General features: G+C 39.0%; 1 protein-coding gene across 1 annotated transcript in view; it reads right to left on the bottom strand.

Annotated features, from left to right (window-relative positions):
- The window catches only part of CPB1 (carboxypeptidase B1), a 33,616-nt gene extending 13,378 nt beyond the window's left edge, over positions 1 to 20,238 (bottom strand). The window contains exons 1-9 of the mRNA XM_061167835.1: positions 20,168 to 20,238; positions 19,987 to 20,062; positions 12,556 to 12,680; positions 6,281 to 6,380; positions 6,091 to 6,192; positions 5,139 to 5,240; positions 2,361 to 2,471; positions 2,184 to 2,274; positions 1,063 to 1,265 (exon numbers count right to left, since the gene is read on the bottom strand). Of these exons, the coding sequence (XP_061023818.1) occupies positions 1,063 to 1,265; positions 2,184 to 2,274; positions 2,361 to 2,471; positions 5,139 to 5,240; positions 6,091 to 6,192; positions 6,281 to 6,380; positions 12,556 to 12,680; positions 19,987 to 20,062; positions 20,168 to 20,238 (981 nt within the window). The remainder of the gene's footprint in view (positions 1 to 1,062; positions 1,266 to 2,183; positions 2,275 to 2,360; positions 2,472 to 5,138; positions 5,241 to 6,090; positions 6,193 to 6,280; positions 6,381 to 12,555; positions 12,681 to 19,986; positions 20,063 to 20,167) is intronic.
- Between the last annotated feature and the right edge of the window lie 845 nt (positions 20,239 to 21,083).

Below are 21,083 nucleotides of genomic sequence, written 5' to 3'. Positions count from 1 at the left end.
ATTTTTTTTTTTTTTTAAAGAAAAGGACCTGGCCAACTATTAGCTATCAGTTTTCTAAAAGGTTGAGTTATTTTTCAAGTTTCCTCTTCACAAAATATTTACAGCATTACTTATTTTATTTGGCCTCTAAGAGATTGAATCTGAAAGTACAAAACAACAATTTCCAGTTGATTAAGTTTTGGGTCTTTGAATTTATGCATTTAGGTAAGCCAAATGTCTATGTCATTTTCTAAGTGGAATACTTTATTTTTTGGCATAAGTCAAATGCTTTAAATCTTATACTTGTTCTTTTAGATCATTGGTTCCAACTTCTGATAGTCAGATGTTCATAATTTAAAAAAAAGTTGTTGAAGGATTCACATATGCTTATTTTTAAAAAAATTATGCAGATACACCATATTTAACATGAATATTATAAAACTCATTATCTAACTTTTCACATGGTTGTATCTTGACTCTCCAACAAGATTGCTAATTTTTGAGGCAGGGATACTTAATTTTTCATCATATCTAGTAAAGACCTATTCACATCATTTGTTCATTGATTGATTTACATCTGTGTCTCACCTAATCCAACAGTGAAATAGGCATTTTAGGATCTCATCACTTAGCTCAACATCAACCAGATATGCATAATTCCTATTAACATCTGCCATACTCTGCCTATATATGTCAAATCCAGTTCGAGGCAGCTTAATAACATTAACTTTCTGATGAAGATTATGTATGAAGTGAAGGAACTTTGTTGATTACCCCACATGCATCTGAAATCATATGTGTCAGTATTGTGGTGAAGCAGGAAGAAGTGGAACTCTTGCTGTTTGGAAGATTGGTGAATGAACCATATGTTGTGGATCATTCTCTGCATGAAAATCATATTTCTTCTAGCCAGTATATCTAGACAGTTTCAGATTCCTTGTAAATCTGTTTTACTTCTGTTACCAAAGGTCAACCATGGACCTTCCAGAAATTGTATAATTGTTTTTCCCCAGGAATAGAATTGAAAAAAAAAAAAAAAAACCTCAACAGCAAAATACTGTATCTGCTACCATGATGACTTACCAACTCAACGTTGTTTTTGGGGAGTTTGTAATCATAGGAGTAAGGGTAGAGCATCATCTGAGAGTAGGAGTGGATTGTCAGGTATGCTTTGATGGAGGACAGGTGGCTGCGGATGAAATTAGCCACGGCCTTGGTCTCCTTTTCAGACTCGGCAGCAGATCCACAGTACGTTTCATCGCAGGGGTTTGTAGAGGCACCAATACCTGGAAAAACATGATGCTGTTAATGGCAAGTGGTCATCTACTGATGTTCCTACAGGGCGTGTTTCAAAATTTCAAACTACAGCGTTAGAGAGTTAAAAAAAACAAGTTGTTTTCACAAGAGTTTTTACAATCATCCCATGTATGTATACATTATAAAGTACATATACTTTTAGTTACAAGATTATGATGCTTTTAAGATAACAGGGTAAAAAGTTGCATGTGGAATTACCAACATGTCACTGTGTGCATGTGTGTGTATGCTCAGTCTTGTCTGATTGGGACCCCATGGACTGTAGCCCGCCGGGCTCCTCTGTCCATGGAATTTCCCAGGGAAGAATACTGGAGTGGGTTGCTAGCTCTTCCTCCTTGGGCCCTTCCTCTCAGGGATCAAACACACACCTCTTGCGTCTCCTGCATTGACAGGCAGACTGCTCAGCACTGGTGCAACCTGGGAACCCTAATGTCCCTGCGTAGTACTAAACGATGAGACCAGTATAGTGTAAGGAAGCTAGTAAGGAGGGGACAAACACCCATGAGAAATTTCTGTGCTACTGTAATCATTTACTGAGAGTTGAATCACAAAATTATAATTCTATCACATTTTTATTTAAATAATTGCTTGAATAATTATTTAATGATGACTTCCTCTAGGTTGTACATCCCACGAATAGTAGGATTACGTCTGGTTTGTTCATCTCGTGTTTCCAGCGTCTAGCACAGCTGGGAACACAGTAGAATAGGCAATGCGTCTTTACTGACTGAATATATAAGCTGTTGATAGTCTGTGCTTTTAGAAACCTGGAACTTGAAAGTATAAAATTTTATAGTTTTTCTTGTTTGTGACACTGTTGTGTTTTCCTGTTATTTTACTTCCTATGCTTTCCACTATGCAAGCGAAATGGTCAGCCTGATACTTACGGCACCAACCGGCATCAAAGTTTCTGTTGAGGTCTGTGCCAGTGCAGGTAGATCCAGTTTTGGTGGAACGGGTCTTTCTCCACATGCGGTTCTGAAAGTGCAGTGTATGGTTAGGACAAGTGTAACAGAATGGTTAATTTTAATTTCATCAGCCCCTCTTAGTATTGGCTCTTTTACCGTGGTCCAGGTGTAGATGTAGCCATCAATGTTGACCACAGGCAAGACATAGAAGTCTAGCTTGTCGAGAAATTCTGTCATGTGGATCTCACGTCCATAGGTCCGAACAGCCTGTGTACAAATTACAAAGCAGAATTTTATGGAAAATGGTATGCATTATGCACTGAAATTTACATATACTGGACAAATGTTGACTCTGATAACAAAAGTGGTTACCCTTTTTGAGGTAGAGATTATTAATATTGAAAAAAAGCAAATAGCAAAGTATTACTAATAGTTTTGTTTAAAATAATTTCTGATTCTCTGTTTCTAAGTATTTTATCCACACATAACTCATTTAGTTATTATTTTTATTTCAACTTCTTAAAGATGGACAAAATTGTAATAAAATGAAAGACTTTTAAAGAACATAAATGCTTATTTCCTTTAAAATAGCAATTGCAGTACCTTTTATTCAAAGTTAGTAGGATATGAGAGTAAGGCCTATTCCTAGTAAGAAAGAAATGTCTGTGGATGGCTTTGCATGTTCCTTATATTATCATCTAGAAATTTGTTTAATTTTTATGAGACTTCCTGTAGACAGTCTCACTAGAGGAAGTGTCTGACATGGAAGAAGGAAAAGGCCTCCCACTGTGAAGTGAGATCACTCTGATGGGTTTTGGAGAGGCTCTCATTAAATTCCAAATTTCATGATGAAGGAAGTCTTCTTCTTACTCCTCTTTCTTGAGAAAGAAGCTCTGTTAAGGGTCTAGCCCTTCCTGCTAAGTGGTGTGGACACTTATGTATGAATGAAGGAGCTTATACTGATTTATTATATTCTCTTAGTCACAGTTCCTCACCCCCAGGATCATATTAAATTTACCTTCAGCTCTTCCCTAGGCTTGTTTGAATAGATTTTAAAACATTTAAGGCTTCTATGTAGTAATGGTTTTTAAATACTCTTTGTGGCTCTATACATGTATGTTTATTAAAATAATACATGAGAAAGCAGGTGCTTTTTAGGTTGGAGGAGGTATAAAGTATGTTTTATTGGTGGTCTATGATTGGAGGTAACCAAAGTAACGATGAAAGTTCTTTCTCCTAGAGAGCAGATGGCGAGTGTGCATGCTAAATCGCTTCAGTTGTGTCTGACTCTTTGCAACCCTATGGACACTTGTCTGCCAGGCTCCTCTGTCCATGGGATTCTTCAGGCAAGAACACTGGGGTGGGTTGCCATGCCCTCCTCTGGGGGATCTTCCCGACCCAGGGGTTGAACCCATGTCTCTTGCATCTCCTGCATTGGCAGGCAGATTCTTTGCCACTAGTGCCATCTGGGAAGTCCTGTAGATGGTGCAATAACTCACTGAAATTAAATGGTGCCAATTGGACACATAACATGTCTAGAAACCAAGAGCCTAATGAATAGATACAGAAAATGCATTACACAAAAGAAAGTATATTGTATATAATAATAGTCTCATATTTTTAAAGTACTTCAATATTTTAAATGTAATTTTACTTTTGAGATAATTTTAGAAAGTTCTAGAAGAGTTGCAAATACAGGGAGTTCTCATATACCCTTCAACCAGGTTCCCCAAATGTTACCATCTTACATAACAATGGTACAGTGATCAAAGTGAAGCAATTAATAGTGGTACAGTACTGGAAACTATAGACTTTTGTTCAGATTTCACTATTTTTTTTCCACTAATGTCCTTTTTCTGTTGTAGGATCCAATCTAGGCTCCCACATTGTATTTGGTTGTCATATCCCCTTAGTCTCTTCTTATCTGCGACAATTCCTGTGACTTTTCATTATGACTTTGACATTGTTAGTGAGTACTGGTCTGGGTATTTTACAGAAGGTCCCTCAATTTGAGTTTACTTTATTTTTTTAATGATTAGAAGGAGGTTGTGCATTTTGAATACCAAAGAATACCAAAAAGATGGTTTATCTCCTTGGTGCACGATATCAGGGGTTACATGATATTGATTATATCTTACACTGGTGATGTTACTAGTGTTGTTAACCTGATCACTTGGTTAAGGTAGTCCCTGCTAGGTTCTGCACTGTAAACTTTGCTTGTGTCATATAGTATAATACATTTTTGGGGAGATGCTTTGATGCTGCAAATAACCTATTTCTCTTTAAACTTTTACTCCATAATTTTTGTATCCACCTGTAGGTTTTCATGAAGTATTTATTATTATGGTGCTCTAATGATGGCTTTCTGTTTTGCTCATTTGTACATCCATTAGCTGTAACTTTTTCTATAAGAAAGAACTGTTCCTTCCTTTTCTTTCTTGACTGAATTATCTTTTTATATCATTTATGGGCTTATGGGTATTTAAAAGGATTTTCACATATATCTTACCTTGACCTTTATAAAGGAGTTAAAAATAGTATCACTTACAGTAGGCGCTCCTATGTGTTATTTTCTTTTATTTTGAAGTGTACATTGATTATTATCTAGCAGATAATGGTCAAGTTAGTGGTTTACCCACAATCACAACTTTTCAATGACCTATTCACTGTACTTAATATCTGTTAGCCTTTTTCCCAAAGGTGGGTGAGAAAATTAAGATGAGTGAAGTTCAAGTAAATAGAGTTTGCTAACTGTTTTAAAGTTTTGCCTTATCAAGTTTTCTAGGTGACTTTTATAGCTTGGAACTTGAAGTTATGATTTTTTTCTGTGCTGCTTATTCTCTTTTATTATAGCTAATTTGTAAGGGATTGATTGAAATAAAAAAAAAAAATGCTTTCTACTTTGCTCTGTCAGTAATCGTCCTACATACTGACCTCTCTGACAAACCACTGGCAAAATGCAGGGGAAATCCACTCTCTGGCATGGAAGCCGCAGTCCATGAAAATGGCAGGCTTATCTGATCCAGGTTTGCCAACCTATTGCATAAAAAGGAAAAGGAAGACAACGATTCATCACATTCAGAGGTTAACATTCTCTACCTGTCTGGGCTTTGGACTCCACTGGCGACACTTGCCAGCAACAAGAGATATATTCCAGGATTAAATTAAATCCTAATACTTGCACACTGTGTTTTTGCCTGTCAACACTCACAGTGTTTGAGCTGGAGGCTTACATGGCTGTTTGTTATTTTTATTAAGCTTGTCAAGCTCGTATTTTCAGAAGATGCTTGATTACTCTGCTTAATTGTACTCACATGGAGGTTATTTTCTATTGCTATTATTAGGTGACATGACCAAGACAACTGGATAAGTAATTAGAAGTAATCATGATTGTTGCTAATATTGTAAGATTTTTTTCTTTTCTCCCACTTATTCCTTGTCTTTTTATTTTCCTCATTAGCATTGCATGATAAAAATGGCATTAGAGGACAACAGTAACAAATTGTTGATACGCTGTGTAATGTTGTCTGATAGACATGAAGTTTATGAACCTCTTTAGCAAATGGATTTGCAAACAACATCTGGGAGAGGAGAATTTCATCAAGGTAGATGATCATTTACATTGCTTACAGGAATGTGGTTAAATTTATAGGACTTCTCCTATTTTATTGCATTTTTTCCTTTTGGATAAATCAAAATAATGATTTAAAAATTCACACATGATAAAAGAATCTGGGTACTCTGTTTGATTCCCTGAGGGATGTAGGCAGAGAAAGAGTTATAACAATGTTTGAGATGAACACGTCTGTGAAACAGATGTTACTGTGTTAGAATTCGTTGATTTAAAGTGCTCAGACGTGGCAAGGTTATGGTTAAAAAGCATTACCTTGAGGAGGTAGATAGTGTTTCCTAAAAATGTAGTTCCGATGGCACTGCGAGAGATGAGGTCTGGGTTTTCACTGGCGACTTGTTCAGTCCATGCCTCTATCTACCAAATGGAACCATTGATGGATTAATGGGACATTCTCAGTTCAGTTCTCAAGGCACTGTCTGTCTAAATCACGTATGCTTCATACCGTTTCCCACTGGTTGTACTTCTCATAACTGTGTCCAGTAGCACGGACTCTGCTATCAAACTGAGCCTCCAGCATGGATCTCAGGTTGCTTATCAATACCCTGTAATAAACCAGAGGAAGCGCTCCTGTGAACATCAGCATGTTTCCCTGTGACCACGTGCAACAACCCAGAGTCTCTGCTAGTCAGATGTGTCCTCTTCACCTTGAGCTACTTGTCTCAGAAAGCGAGTAAATCATTGAGAAGGGTACCAGAGGGTGTGAGTAAGGCAGGCTCTTCTTTGGCCCAAACTTGTTTGGCTGTCCTTGAACCTTAAATCTGAAAAATGATTTCCTTGGTATCTGGGGCACTCTGGGTCAGGGCCTTGGGCTGCCGCACAAAAGCATGCCCTCGAGCCTACCTGTGGTCTTTCTTGCTCAAGACTTCCCTTGTTTTAACACTGAAAGTCCCATGTCCCAGCAACCTATTCATTCCCAGGAAAATTGGGACATCCAGTCACCTGAGGCGTTTCTTTAGGTTTTGAGAAAAATACCTTGATGGGTGGAAATTCAGAAATATTAACAAGCTAGTAAAGCTTTATTAGACAAAAGAACACTGAGTTTAAAGTACTAGCTTCCGCTTGTCTTTCTTTTGGCATGTTTAAACAAGTCTAAGAGTGGTCCTGTAGCAAGGTGATATGAAAATTGATGACAGAAATTTTGAGGCCTGCTATTTCCTAACAATGATTATTCAGGTGGAAGTGTGTATTATAAGAGGCAGGGGTGAAGGTGTGGGTATGTGTGACTTTGTTTGACTTTGTAGCTTCTGAGTGGAAAGTGTATTTCGAAGGGACAAAATTTTATGAGCATTAATGTCCTTGGTCATAGCACTGTAAACATTATGGGCAGTAGCTAGCTTGCAGAAACTTCTATCATCCACAGTCAAGCCTTGAAATGTTTTTATCTGACTCACAGAGAATTGTAGCCGCACATCAAAAGTCTTCTCCTCCGACTACCCCAAGGGCATTCTGATGAAGTCTGTCAGGGACATTCTCTGAACCTCCCTCCACGTCTCTCCTCCATTTGGTTAACTTGGGTGTGAACTTGCATCCATTTATGGAAAAATGCAGTAAATCAATACTAAATGGTATGGATTTCCTAGCAAGAAGGAAACACTGTCTTAAGGTCTTAACTCTCTTAAGGTGGTATTAAAAAAAATAAAATGGAAAAGGAGAAGAGTTTCAAATTTATTCTGTGGAAAGAAAATTTCCCACTAAGCACAGCCATCAGTACTTTGTTAGTGTATTCATTTCTATGGCTGCTGTTTGCACAAACTAAGTGGCTTAAAACAACATGAATTTATTATTTTATGGTTTAGAAGTCCAGCAGAGGTCTCGCTAGTGTAAAAATCAATGTGTCCACAGGGATATGCTCCTTTCCCGAAGCTCCAGGGGAGAACCTGATTCCTTGCCCTTTATAGCTTCTAGAAGCTGCCCACATTCCTTGGCTGTTTGCCCTGCTCCATCTTCAAGGCCAGAAGCAGCAGCTCAAGTCCTTCTCCTGTTTCTCCACTCTGATTTCCTCTTCTGCCTCTCTGCTCCTCTCTTAGGACCCCGGGACCACCTGGGCCCGGCCCCTGCAGGGCCCACCAGGAGTCTGTAGGCTACAGGACTGCAGTCTACCGGGCTCCTTTGTCCATGGGACTTTCCAGGCAAGAATACTGACTGGAGTGGGTTGCCATTTCCTGTTCTAAGGGATCCTCCCTGCCCAGGGATCGAACCTGTGTCTCCTGCATTGGCAGGTGAATTCTTTACTACAATGCCAGCTGGGAATCCCATTTATTTAGAATAATCTACCTATTTTAAGTTCAGCTGCTTAGCAGCCTTCATTCCATAGCAACCTTAATTCTATCTACATTCTTAACTTTATTTTCGCTATTAACATAACACATTCAGATGTTCTAGAGATTGGAATGTAGTCTTTTTCTTGGGGTGGGGGGGACAGTCATTCTGCCTACTATGGTTAGGAACAATGATTATAATATTATGATTATAATTTAATTATAAACACCCAAGTTGGATTGTTAGGAAATAGGGTAGAATTAGAAAGAATCTAGAGTTAGAAGTCAAAAGATCAGGGTCATGGTTTTGCCTCATATGTAGATTGGTTTCAGGAAAGTCATTTAATCTCTGGGTCTTGCTTTCATAATTTGGTTAGCTGGTATTCAGTGTCTATTCAGTTCTAAAATGCAACGACCTGACTCAAATGCATATGTCTTGGTCATTTATATAGATTTTCTCAAAGTTTATGGAGAAAAGTTAAACTGGAGTAAAGTTGGGCTTCCCTAGTGACTCATGCCATAAAGAATCCGCCTGCAATGCAGGAGACCCAGGTTTGATCCCTGGGTCGGGAAGATCCCCTGGAGAAAGGAATGGCTACCCACTCCAGTATTCTTGCCTGGAGAATCCCATGGACAGAGGAGCCTGGCAAGTTACAGTCCATGGGGTCACAAAGAGTCAGACATAACCGAGCGACTAACGCTTTCACTTTTTCACTTCACCATCTTCATAAACTCCAGGGAAGCAAGCGTCTAGAATAGGGATAGTTTAGGAAAATGATTTTTAAATGTAACTAAAAACTAAAAACAAACAAAGCCAAAGCAAGCAAAACAAAAACCTTGAAAACTAAAAATCAGTAGGCAGAAACCTTTAAGAAAACAGCTATATTCCAAGATCATAAATTTGAAAGAAGAAATCCTGCCTGGTAATTATAAGCTTCTCTAACAGAATGGCAAAATTAAAAATATAAGAGGAAATGGTTACTGACATCCACTTTCCCTTTATCAAGATTTTCCATTTTCAGTGAACAAGTGAAATAATCATCTAGGTCACATGGCTTCTTAATGGGTGCCCAGAGAAAAGAAATCATGAATTAATTGCTCCCAGCCTCAGGACATTCAATAGACATTTGTATCTAAGACCATAACCATGGTGATTTCTGACCTACCACAAACCAGCTCTAAGTGGAGTAGCAAGTAGGGTTTCCACAGCATGTTGCAATATCTTTACTTTTTCATCCAATCTTCAGATTCAAATAATTTGGGAGAATAAGTGACTACTTGGAGGTTGGTGTTTTGTTTGGTACTAAAAGGAGACATTCTGTTAGAGTTATTATTATGTTAAATATTAAACATTTTCATCAATAATCAAAACAAAGAAACATAATAAAACCAATTAGATTTAAGATGACACCCAAGAGTAAAAGTGTCCTCTAGTAACTTACAAAAGACTATCAGAATGAGGTTGAACTGTGGTGCTGACTTTTGCCTGAAGGTAGGGGATTGACCTTAAATGAACCCTTCCAGCCCTATGATTATTTGATTTTATTAGATTTAGGATAAAGCACTACTTTAGCTATATTACAAAATATTATTACTAAATAATGAGCTTCTATTCCAGGAGATTAAAACAATGCCTCTTAATGTAACAGGGACTGCATTACAGCTCCAAAGTACAGAGGCATGTACACTATTTTATACTTTTATATGTTTCTTTTGTAGTGCTATCCAACTTCTTTTTTTACAAGTATGCATGCAAATTAGATAACAGATTCCCAGCAGAGCAGGAAACACAATGTCTGAGAGGAGAGACATGACAGTTTTCTCCCCCTTTTAGATTCCTGGAAATGGAGTGTTTGGTCACTTCCCAGACTACACACCCACTGCCACTGAAGAACATTACTGTGTACTGATTGTTATCCCAGGACACTTTACTATTCAGATCTGCAATATGCAGAAAAATGTTACAGAGAGAGAGCAACAATCAGTCTCTTCCTGGATTGGGTAGGACGTAGACCCACCGAAAGGTTCTGTCAACGTTCAGAACCATAAGCGTGAGATTTACACCATCCAATTCTTAGTCTTTGTGTACCTAGGGTACAACATAAGCATTTAAAAATAGAGCTATTTTTCTGGTTGCACACATTTTGAATTTCTTCCCATGGTAATTCAGAATCTGATTGAAACTACCAACTGATGCAAGTCTTGGTGAAGAGAGCTGAAATCACTGAAAAATCTGAAAAGCTGTTTTGGTGAAATGTGTGCAGTAAATGGTTCCTGTTACAAAGAAGGTGAAAGTGTTAATCTCTCAATTGTGCCCGACTCTTTGCGACCCCATGGACTGTAGCCGGCCAGGCTCCTCTGTCCATGGGATTCTCCAGGCTAGAATGCTGGAGTGGGTTGCCATTCGCTTCTCCAGGGGATCTTCTCAACCCAGGGATTGAACCTGGGTCTCCTGCACTGCAGGCAGACTCTTTACTGTCTGAGACACCAGGGGAGCCCGTTATGTGGAAAAACTGCAAATTCTTGCTGGCAGGAAACCCTCTAAATACACATTAGCCACCATAGAAGGTAATAATGGGATGCCCAGGGATTGCTTGCAGGCCTGGGGAAGATATTGCCGGCGTGCTTCTACAGGATTTCTGGGGACTTATTATTACTTAATATTTAGAAAATTATAAGCCACTAATGTGCTAAGCAAAAATTAACAAGATCTTAGTCCTCAGAGAACATCTTGTGTTCTACGTGAGACAGCATTCATACACAGTTCCCCAAAAGTTTACCCGGTATAAAGGTGCATGAATTTTCTACCTGCTAAAAAGAGACTGATACCTGGTTAGAAGCTGCTCTGCCACTTTGTGATCTAAGTAGAATAAGGACGTCAATTCAAGCCACTAGGGTTGGCTTATGGTCTATAGCTTATGGTCTTCCTTTTGTTTTTCTTGAAGACTTTTAAAGAAACTGTCATCTTTTTGAATATTATTGAGGGCTCCTAAAGGCTAGGATTTTAGAAGTCCTTCCTAGTGTAATGAAAAGAGCAAAATATCACAGACATGAATCTCAATCACATTTCAAAACTTACTGTGTTATATCTTTGTTTTAAAAAGATAGTCAATTCTTAAAGTCACATTTTGACACTTCCCTTAGGCCGAAGCAGATAGCTAAGCAGATAGCTAAGTATGATAATGGGGTTAAACAAAACAGTTTCTGTTGACCTTTAAAAAATGTATAATCTCCCTCTTTATCAGTAGTACAAAAAGTAAAATGACAGCATTCACAGCGATAACAATGTCAGTTGCAATTTATTTATATATTGTTTAGTTTCATCTTCACAACAGCCCTTTGAAAGCGGTATTATATTTATCTTCACTTCATGAAAATACGATTCTAAGGATCCTTTCTTTATAAAGACAAAGAAACTGAAGTTCAGGAACGTTAAGCAAATTATCCAATGTCACACAGCCAGGAAGTTGCAGACTCAGGATTTCAGTCTTGTGTCTTTTTTCCCCAAAGCCCTTGCTTGTTACATTACGCTTCACCACTTCCCCTGATGGAGGTGAAGATTTTACAGGTGATAATTTTGATATCTTTACTGGCATAAATACTAGTCTATATTTTTAAGATGTAAAAATAATAGAAAATTTCTGTTAAAATTATGTAGGTCAGTTTATCAAAATGTCATGGAGACTTGTGCTTGTGGTTGGGAATTGCTGAGTAAATATTTGGTGGCTCAGGACTGGAGCTGGAGACGGTCTCTTTGCTCCTTGCTGACCCACTCTTTGGAGGAAAAACTCTGCTTTAGACTAAAGACTAAAGTTGAATTTTTCTACTTTAGTCATTTAGTTTAGTTATTTCTACCTTCCCTCAAATGAAGATGGAGGGAAGTTCTAAGTCTAAACATCAAGTCTGTTTTCCTAGAGTGTCATTTTTCTTCTTGTCTTGTCTGGCTAACTCATCAGTCTTTTAATTCTCAGCTGAAGGCTCCTTTCCTAGTATGGCCCCCTGTGATCCTTCAACTTAATCTATTCCCATGCATCTCTAGCTCTTCACTCTTCTTGAGACCTATTAAAGGTATTGCAATCCTTTGTTCATTTTCCTCTGAAGCGGGTGGGTCCTATCTTTTCCCCCAGCATTTATCATGTGATAGGTTGGTACTCACTATCTATTTGTTGGATCAACAGATGAACAACTGCCTTCACTTAGGAGAACATTGTAAACTAGGAGCAGGTCAAATATCTGGCTAAAAATTTGGGATTCTAGAGCTAAGCCTGTTTTTATTAGAGCAATAACTCAACACAAATGCTCTCAGGCCTAACGTCATAAGACTTGAAATTCAGGGCCAGCTCTGCCGTGACCTTTGTGTGGAGCCCTGAGGAGGCCATTGTCTTGATCTTATTGTTATCTTCCCGGGCTGAGAGCATGCATGACAGAGAATTTTCATAACCATAAAATATAAGCTTACTCATATCGTAGTCTGTTCTGCCCCAGAAAGTCTTCCACAGCGACAGTATCTTCTGCTTTAATACGGAAGTCAACTGTACTGTGAGGTTTGATTTGTGTGACCGAATCTGGTTTCCAGAAATCCATCTGAATAAGGAATAACACATATTGTATTGGACACCAATAATTCAATGGATGAATCATCACTAGTGAGCACACTACCCCAGTGAATTATTATGAATCAAATTATCCATGAAATCTCTTATAAATATCTCCTTTATTTTTGAGTGGACAAAAGTTGGGACCAAGCAGTTGGATGTCAATAAAAGTGTTTACACACACATACATACATACATAGCATTAATTATCAACAAGTATGAAGAGCATATGATTATCTCCCATAATGGTAGTTAATTGCAGTATTCTATAACTGCTCTCTTCTGTTTATTGACTTTCTACAACAGTTGCTTATTGGTGATAGCAGTGTTTGTGGTAATGGATATATGTGATAAATGAATGACGCTGAATTACCTGGAGCCCAAAATTTAATAGAGAGAAGTGGAGCTTTCCCTTTTACTTTTTAATGAGCTCATTTTATGAGTTTCTCTTGGAACTGTAATACTTTGGTCACCTGATGTGAGGAACTGACTCATTGGAAAAGACCCTGATGTTGGGACAGATTGAGGGCAGGAGGAGAAGGGGACGACAGAGGATGAGATGGTTGGATGGCATCATCGACTCAGTGGACATGAGTTTGGGCAAACTCTGGGAAGTAGTGAAGGACAGGAAAGTCTGACCTGCTGCTGTCCGTGGGGTCGCAAGGAGTCAGACACGACTGAGTGACTGAAAAACGACAATAAAAACAACTACATGCTCGGCTCTGCACCTGAGGCTCGGGACACACTCGAGCAAATCAAACATGGGGAAATTTTAGAGGCCATTATGCACAAAAGTAGAATGACATATTTGACAATTCTGATGTTTTTCTTTGTGGGTATGTGGTTTCAAATCTCCTTTTTTTCCTTGGGAAAATATTAACCAAGGACATCCTGCCTCTAACAGGTCTCTGATTTTCTGTTCGTTCCTTGAGCTGAATAAAGGCCTAGAAGCCTAAGGTGACCCTGACATTGGATCATTTTTGCTCTTTGTCTTCCCCAGTACCTGTTCAGATATTTTTGAGCTAATCTCAGGCTAGAGATGTGGCAGGTGGTGATATTTAGGATTGTTGCTTTGGAACGTGGGAGTTTGGGCAGACATAGAGGTTGTTAAATAGAAACTGATGATGTAAAATATTAAGATGACTCAATTTTAGATATGCCTGTGGAGAACCCAGTTGCCTATCTCCTGTCCTGGTGATTTTCCAGCTACTGCAGATGTCTAGAGGATGCTGAATCATGAGTCAGGGTCATAGGGAATGTCAGCACAGGGGGAGGTGGGACATTAGGATTACACAGGAGGGATTTCAGAAGAGAGAGAGTGAGTGTGGTTGTCATTAAGTTGCTGAAAGGAGAGAGTATTGATAAATTGATAAGGATTGGCTACAGAATGTGATGAGAAGATAAAGATGAGAGGTTGAGAGATAGTGAAGGAAGGATAAAAGCTTATCATGATAAAGATAGAGAAAGTAAGAGCTGGTGATGAATTCTAGCTAGCCAGCATTGTGGAAAGAAGGGCCATGAAGACAAGCACATTATAGCAGAAGTTCTTAAAAGTTAACTCTGGGGCTTCTCTGGTGGCTCAGTGGAGAATGAGAGTCCGCCTGCCAATTCAGGAGACATGGGGTCTGATCCCTGATCCTCAAAGGCCCCCCATGCCACAGGGCAACTAAGCTCATGCACCACATCTGCTGAGCTCACGAGCCACACTCACTGAAGCACATGTGCCCTAGAACTGTGCTTTTCAACAAGAGAAGTCGCTGCAATAAGACACTCGTGCGCTGCAACTAGGGAGGAGCCCCCACTTACCGCAGCTAGAGGAAGCCCGTGCAGCGATGAGGCCCCAACACAGCCCAAATAAAAAACAGCACCACCAAAAGGGTAACCGTGAATGTGTGTCCTTCATAAATGTCTGTCATCCCATGGTGGGATGGGAGAGGGAGGTGTATCTTGATTACAGACACAGAGGTTTAGAATCGGTAAAGGACATAAAGTTCTCCAAGCATATGTAGGCAATTAAGACAGGGCCCTACTCACACAACACTGGGACCCTCTAGTGTTCCTCAGGAGACTCCTCCCTGCCAAGATCTGCATTTCTGTGCTTGAAAGCTCTCCCAGAGCTGGAAAAGGCCTCACGGCTCACAGCAGGCAGGAGCTGCCAAAGAAGCACTTTCCAGAGAAGTGCTTAATCAATGGCCCTAGAAAGCAGGTGTCTAAATATTCCCATCCTCTCCCTTCTCAGGTGGGACCATTTTGAAGTGTGCGGTTTGCACCCCTTCCTAGAGTTTCTCTGGAGGATGGAGCTCTAGTCGTCCTCTATGCGGGCCGACTTCACCGTGTCCCTTCTGTTGGCTGCCCGCCCTTCTCTGCCCAGAGGCTCCCCCTGCTTTCCAAGTGAAATCTGCCATTGAATCTTTGTCTGAGGATCTGCTCTGGGAGCACCTAGGTTAAGATGTTAGCTTTCTACCTAGAGTAACACAACGTCCTTGGTGATGGTTCTAATACAATCTTGAATATATCTTGTACTGCTTCAGAACAACCTAATTGCCTTATAGGTGGTTTTCTTTTTGATATTAAACTGAAAGTTGCCTTCCCTAATCTTTTAACCTCTTGTCCATCTCTCTTGGCTCTGCCAAGTATTGGTGTATGTGTATATATATATATATATATATGCATATACATACATATATAAAAAATATATATTTTACAAATGAGATAGAGAAATCTCATAAACATGTTTGACAAAGGACTTGCTGACCTAACCTGAGGTCCCTTAAAACCTTCGGTTTGACAAGGAGAAAATTGGTCAGCAAACACACTGACATCCAACACTATGGAGTCCTACAAATATGATGGAGACTTTCTATCCTGGGCTTGGTAACCAGTGCTTCTTAAGGGACATGGAGCTGAAAATCAGGAAGATCACAGCCCCAAAGATGTTTATAAAGCATTAAATATGGTTACAAATAATAAACTTAAAACATTAGCACAAAGAGATAAAGATAAATTTCAATATTTACCAACACTTTGTGAGTGAGATCTATGTTTAAAATATGGAAGCAGAGTAAAATATATGATCTGAGCTGTGGGGAATTGAATTGTAAGTTAAGGAGTTGCCACTAGTGGTAAAGAATCCACCTGCCAGTGTAAGAGACACAGAAGATGCAGGTTCGATCCCTGGGTTGGGAAGATCCCCTGGAGTGGGAAGTGGCAAACCATTCCAGCACTCTTGCCTGAAAAATTCCGTGGACATAGTGGTCTGCTGGGCTACAGTCTGTGGGGCCACAAACAGTCAGACATGGCTGAGCAACTGGGTACATACACACATACAGATAAACAGACTGAGGTTATAAATTTATAAATCCACGTGTCTGAGTAACAAAGAACCATAAAGAATGTTTGTTGGAAGATAAAAGAGTAACTTTATGTGATAGCACTGTGAGAATGCCAACTAAACCATGCATCTGGCTAATAAGCAAAGAGTCCATCCTAAAATGTGATACAAAACCAGTGCAAAAGCAAGATAAAGTAGTGTATTCACCTTCAATTCTTTTGGGAATAAGAAGAACATGTAAACAAATTAATAATTATGTTGGAGAATTTCTATTCTTCACATATTTACACGTATTTGTTTCTTCACATTGTGTTTGACTGTGAATTCAGCATAGGATTAACTCTTCATTTATCTCGATGGAATTTTCCTTTCTTGTTTGAAGAGGTGATAACTTCTACTCTGGGTCTAGGTCCAGACAGTGGGGAGAAACTTACAAGTGTAATAGGAGTGATGGAACATTAGAAGGCTGTAACCATCTTACTTTGGTCGTGTACCTGAAGCTAGAGAAACAGTTCAGGAAAGTATAGAGAGAAGAGGATAGCTTTTGTGGTGAATGCCTCTAATAAAGAAACAAGAAGGTGAAAGAAAACCCTTATTATACAATTAAATGTGAAAAGAGGGAGGTTACTAAAGTCCAGTGTGGTCACAGGTCTCTTCAATACATTCAGCTTTTAAAAGGCCATGTTCAAAAGCTGGGAGGAAGGGCGCATGGCCAAGGATGAATACAAAGACTAAATGCCCTTGTAATGATCTTATCAGGAAGGCTACAGTCCAGAATATGCTATACTTGCAAGATTACTAAGAAGAGTAAAACCTCTTTTTCAATCACATTGGAAATAGAATGAATAAAGAAGAAACATGCTGTCTCATGGCTTGGAGCAAAAGCATAATGTTTGCAGCTGAACAGACGAAGTAACCTTCCTTAACTCTTGTGTGGCTTTTGTCTTTTCTAAGGAGTTACACTATCTCTTATTTTTTCCTACTTCTACTGAGAGGTGAAATTACCCTAAGTAAATAATTTTTCACGTTAAGATTTTAGCAGAAATACCTTCTTTGGAAAGACAATTTTGAGGCCCAGAGATAAGGATGAAGAAGGCAATGGCACCCCACTCCAGTACTCTTGCCTGGAAAATCCCATGGACGGAGGAGCCTGGTAGGCTACAGTCCATGGGATTGCTAAGAGTCAGACACGACTGAGCAACTTCACTTTCACTTTTCACTTTTGTGCATTGGAGAAGGAAATGGCAACCCACTCTAGTGTTCTTGCCTGGAGAAGCCCAGGGATGGGGAAGCCTGGTGGGTTGCCATCTCGGGGGTCGCACAGAGTCAGACACGACTGACGTGACTTAGCAGCAGCTTAGCAGCAATAGATAAGGAGAGGAGGGATTATACTGGTCATGTAAATTGCGTTCAGAATCCTGGATCTCATGGTGGTCATAATAACAAACACATAGTTTTTACTATGTAAATTCTTTCCAAGTGCTTTACTTATATTAGTTCTTTTAAATCTCACAAAATTCTGTAAGGTAGATGCTCTTATTTTCCTTATTTGACAGATTGAGACCCAGAGAGGCATCCAAGGTCCAGCTAGCAAGTGGCAGAGCCAGGAACTGAACCCAGGAAATCTGAGTCCAGATTCTCTGCTCTTGACTACTAGAAAATGCTGAATTTTAGGTAACTAAAAAGGCAGAGGATGTGACTGCAAAACTTTTTCTTAGCAATCTTAGAGGAATCAGAGCTTGACGGGACCGCTGAAAAGTGGAGGGGGCATGTCTTGGATTTCATAAATAAGAAGACAGGTGAATCTCAGAAGCAGGATCTCCCAGGGCCCGGCATGGATACTGGCAAAGTTAACTGGAAGCAGATGGGTTGTGAATGCTCAGAAAAGGGAGCCGTGATCCTTGGGAGCCAGCACAGTGTACAGAAAGAGTGAGTCAAGCCCAATTAACTTCATGTGATGATTGAAAGAAAACACAAGCCTACCAGAGTGCTGAATCTGGATCTTAGCAACATGTCTGACCACGTCTCTACATTTACATTCTTCTTTATAAGCTGGAAAGCACAGTGTTAGCTGTAGGTAACACGACAGTAACATGAATAGGAGAGAAAACTCATCTGAGATGCCCTGATTTATCAGTGCCTACTTAACACTGCATTTGGCATACTGGAGACTCTTGATAAATAGATATTAAAAGAAGGAATCATGGAAGATGCCTCTAATTCTGTACTGCCCCTTTACTTACTTAATATTTTTACTCTATCTGTGACAAAGGTAAAAGTCAAGAAGACATGTTTATCAAGCTTGCTGGTGATATGAAGTTAGGGCAAATTATTTCCCTGAGTGAATTCATTTTTAAAACTGTCTCAGTATGCAATAAAAATAATTTTTAACCGACTAAATATATAATAAAACCCTGCATTTAGGTTAAAACATCAGTTAGCAAGTATAGAAGGAAGAATACCTTACTGCATGTGAGAGGGTGATTCATGTGAGAAAAAAATACCCTGATAGCTTTGATGGGCATTAGGTTTACTATAAGCTAAGAGCCTTCTAACTGTTCAACCTGTGAAAAGAATCTTACACCCCATTAGTAAGCGTCTGCTGACGGTGACCCTACACTGTGTATTAATCAGAGTACACCTGGAGGTCCATTGTCAATTCTGAGAGCTACATTAAAAAAAAGAAATATAGACAGAAAGATTGAGCTATGTCCAGAAGTGACCACAGTGACCAAAAGTCTGTAAACCCGTGCCAAGAGTATTGATAAATCTCAGAAGTGAGACAGTGTTTGACTCAGCTGGGTCCAAGGGGTCAAGGTTAAGGTAGTTTTCAGCTCAGTGTAATGGTTTGAATGGTTTGTAAGGCACATGCTACTTTGAAAAAGAAGTATTCCTACTATCCTTGGAAGTACTCAAACAGGTTTTATTAGGGCTAGCAACCAGAGATGCTATTTCCCCTGAAGAAGTTCAAATTTGAGTGAAAGCCTGCAATAGGTGACTTTAAATTCTCTTTCTGATCTAGCCCTATGAATCTGTTTCAGTTTATGACACTCTCTACCTTTTTTGTTTCCCCCCACATCTTAAAAGCTAAAAAGATAACTATAGAAAGATAATGGATGGATAGATAGATACTTAGGAACTAGTAGAATGTTTTGGTTTTTATATTAATGAAAAGACAGCATTGGATCAAGTAAACTATTTGTGGTCTACAATAGCTCCCTGCCACTAATACACACACACACACACACATATATACACATACTTATATACATATATATATATAAAATTTAAAATGTCAGTTTTAATCCCATAATTGGAATTTTAATCCCATAATTAAATCCCATAATTTAATCCCGATAATTGCATTAAAAAAATAAAGTAGCCTAAAGATTTTGGTTTCTTAAAAGTAAAATAAAAGTATGAAAATCGTTCATGACTTTTTATCATTTTTACCCCCTTCAAGTCCTATCATTAAGAATGCCTGAATCAAGGTCATGAAAACTCAAGCTGTTTGATTTGAAATGAAAGAAAATCAAAGGGAACAGATGATACATGGGATGTGGAAATGAATTTCAAGTTGGACCAAAGCCCAGTTTTCCTGTAATATCCAAATTGATCATTTTTCTCTTTGACTTAGAAGGAAAGTTGCTATACATTAGATGTTCTCTGACCTTTGCAACAATTTTGACTCATCCAGTTGTCCTGCTCAGGCAGCTCTGTAAAAAGTTACCCTAGATTTATGATACTGTAGGGCTTATGGCAATCGAATTTAGGCAGACATAGAAGGCGTGGTGGCACTAAATGTTTTCCAAGTTTTTATTTCTTGCTACAAAAGTGCTGTCATTAATATTTCATGTCATTTTTCCCTTGATGGAATCACAGTGCAATCTTAAGATTTTAAAAAATAACCTAAGGTTTTTAAAATATTGTTATAGGAAGCCTGTAAGCATAGATTGGCATTTACCTGCCTGATGCTGGCCAGCTCATGGAGTAGGCTGATGTGATTTTCGTCTTCAACATGGACCCGGAACACCTTGTCACTGAACAATGAGATAGAGAAGAAGAGAACATGTAAAATGGGGTAATGTGTTCAAATTTTTGGCTAACTAGGAAGGACTTGCTAATTTAAGCCGTAGGCTACTTACCCTTCAAAGTGCTCACCAGAATGGTGAGCAGATGCTAGGGTCACGGTCACGAGAATCAAGAATGCCAGCATTGTGCCTGACTAGGTCTTTTAGGTAGGTTTCACCTGCTTTTATAATCCGGGGTGTTCACTGTGTTCTGATTGCAAATAGGCATTGTCAGATCTTGATTAATGGTTTTCTTAGCATTGTTGCCTTGGTAGCTGTGTAAAGTCTAGAAGTCTATCTCTCCCAACACCTGTGGAAACAAAGCAAATAACATGAAGTTCAGCCTATCTAATTTGGATGTCAGACCTTGAATATCCGGAGGAAAAGGAGCTTTTTACATTTTTTTTTTTCGTTTTTCATAAAGTACTATTTTTATTTTATTGTTTCTGAACATTGGGTCTTTGTTGCTGCATGCAGGCTTTCTCTAGCTGCGGCGAGAGGGGGTCTGCTCTCTTGCCGTGGGGCACGGGCTCTAGGCTCTCTGGCTTCAGTTGTGGCGCACAGGTTAGCTGCCCTGAAGCTCTTGGGATCTTCCTGGATCAGGGATCCAACCCATGCCCTTCATTGGCAGAATGAATCCCATGCATTGGATTTTTTTTTTTTTTTTTTACTACTGAACCACTAGGGAAGTCCCAAAAAGTTTTAAATAAAATCTATTTTGTAGCCTTTAATTTTTTTTTTTTTTGATTTGAGAAGTACACACAACAAATTCTATTGATTTAAGTATAAAATTTGGTGAGTTTTGACAAATATATATGCCCATGTAATAAACATCCTGGTATCCTAGTCAAGGTATAGAACATTTTCATCACCCTAAGAAGTTTCTTTGAGCATGGTTACAATCTATTTCTGCACTCCCCTCAGGCTACCACTATTCCTATTTCTAGCTTTGTGTGTTAATTTTGTCTATACTAAAACTTGATATAAATGA

This window comes from Dama dama, chromosome 19, assembly GCF_033118175.1.
Source record: "Dama dama isolate Ldn47 chromosome 19, ASM3311817v1, whole genome shotgun sequence".
NCBI lineage: Eukaryota > Metazoa > Chordata > Mammalia > Artiodactyla > Cervidae > Dama > Dama dama.
The sequence above is the reverse complement of the archived record's forward strand: the minus strand, read 5'-3'. Positions and strand labels throughout refer to the sequence as shown.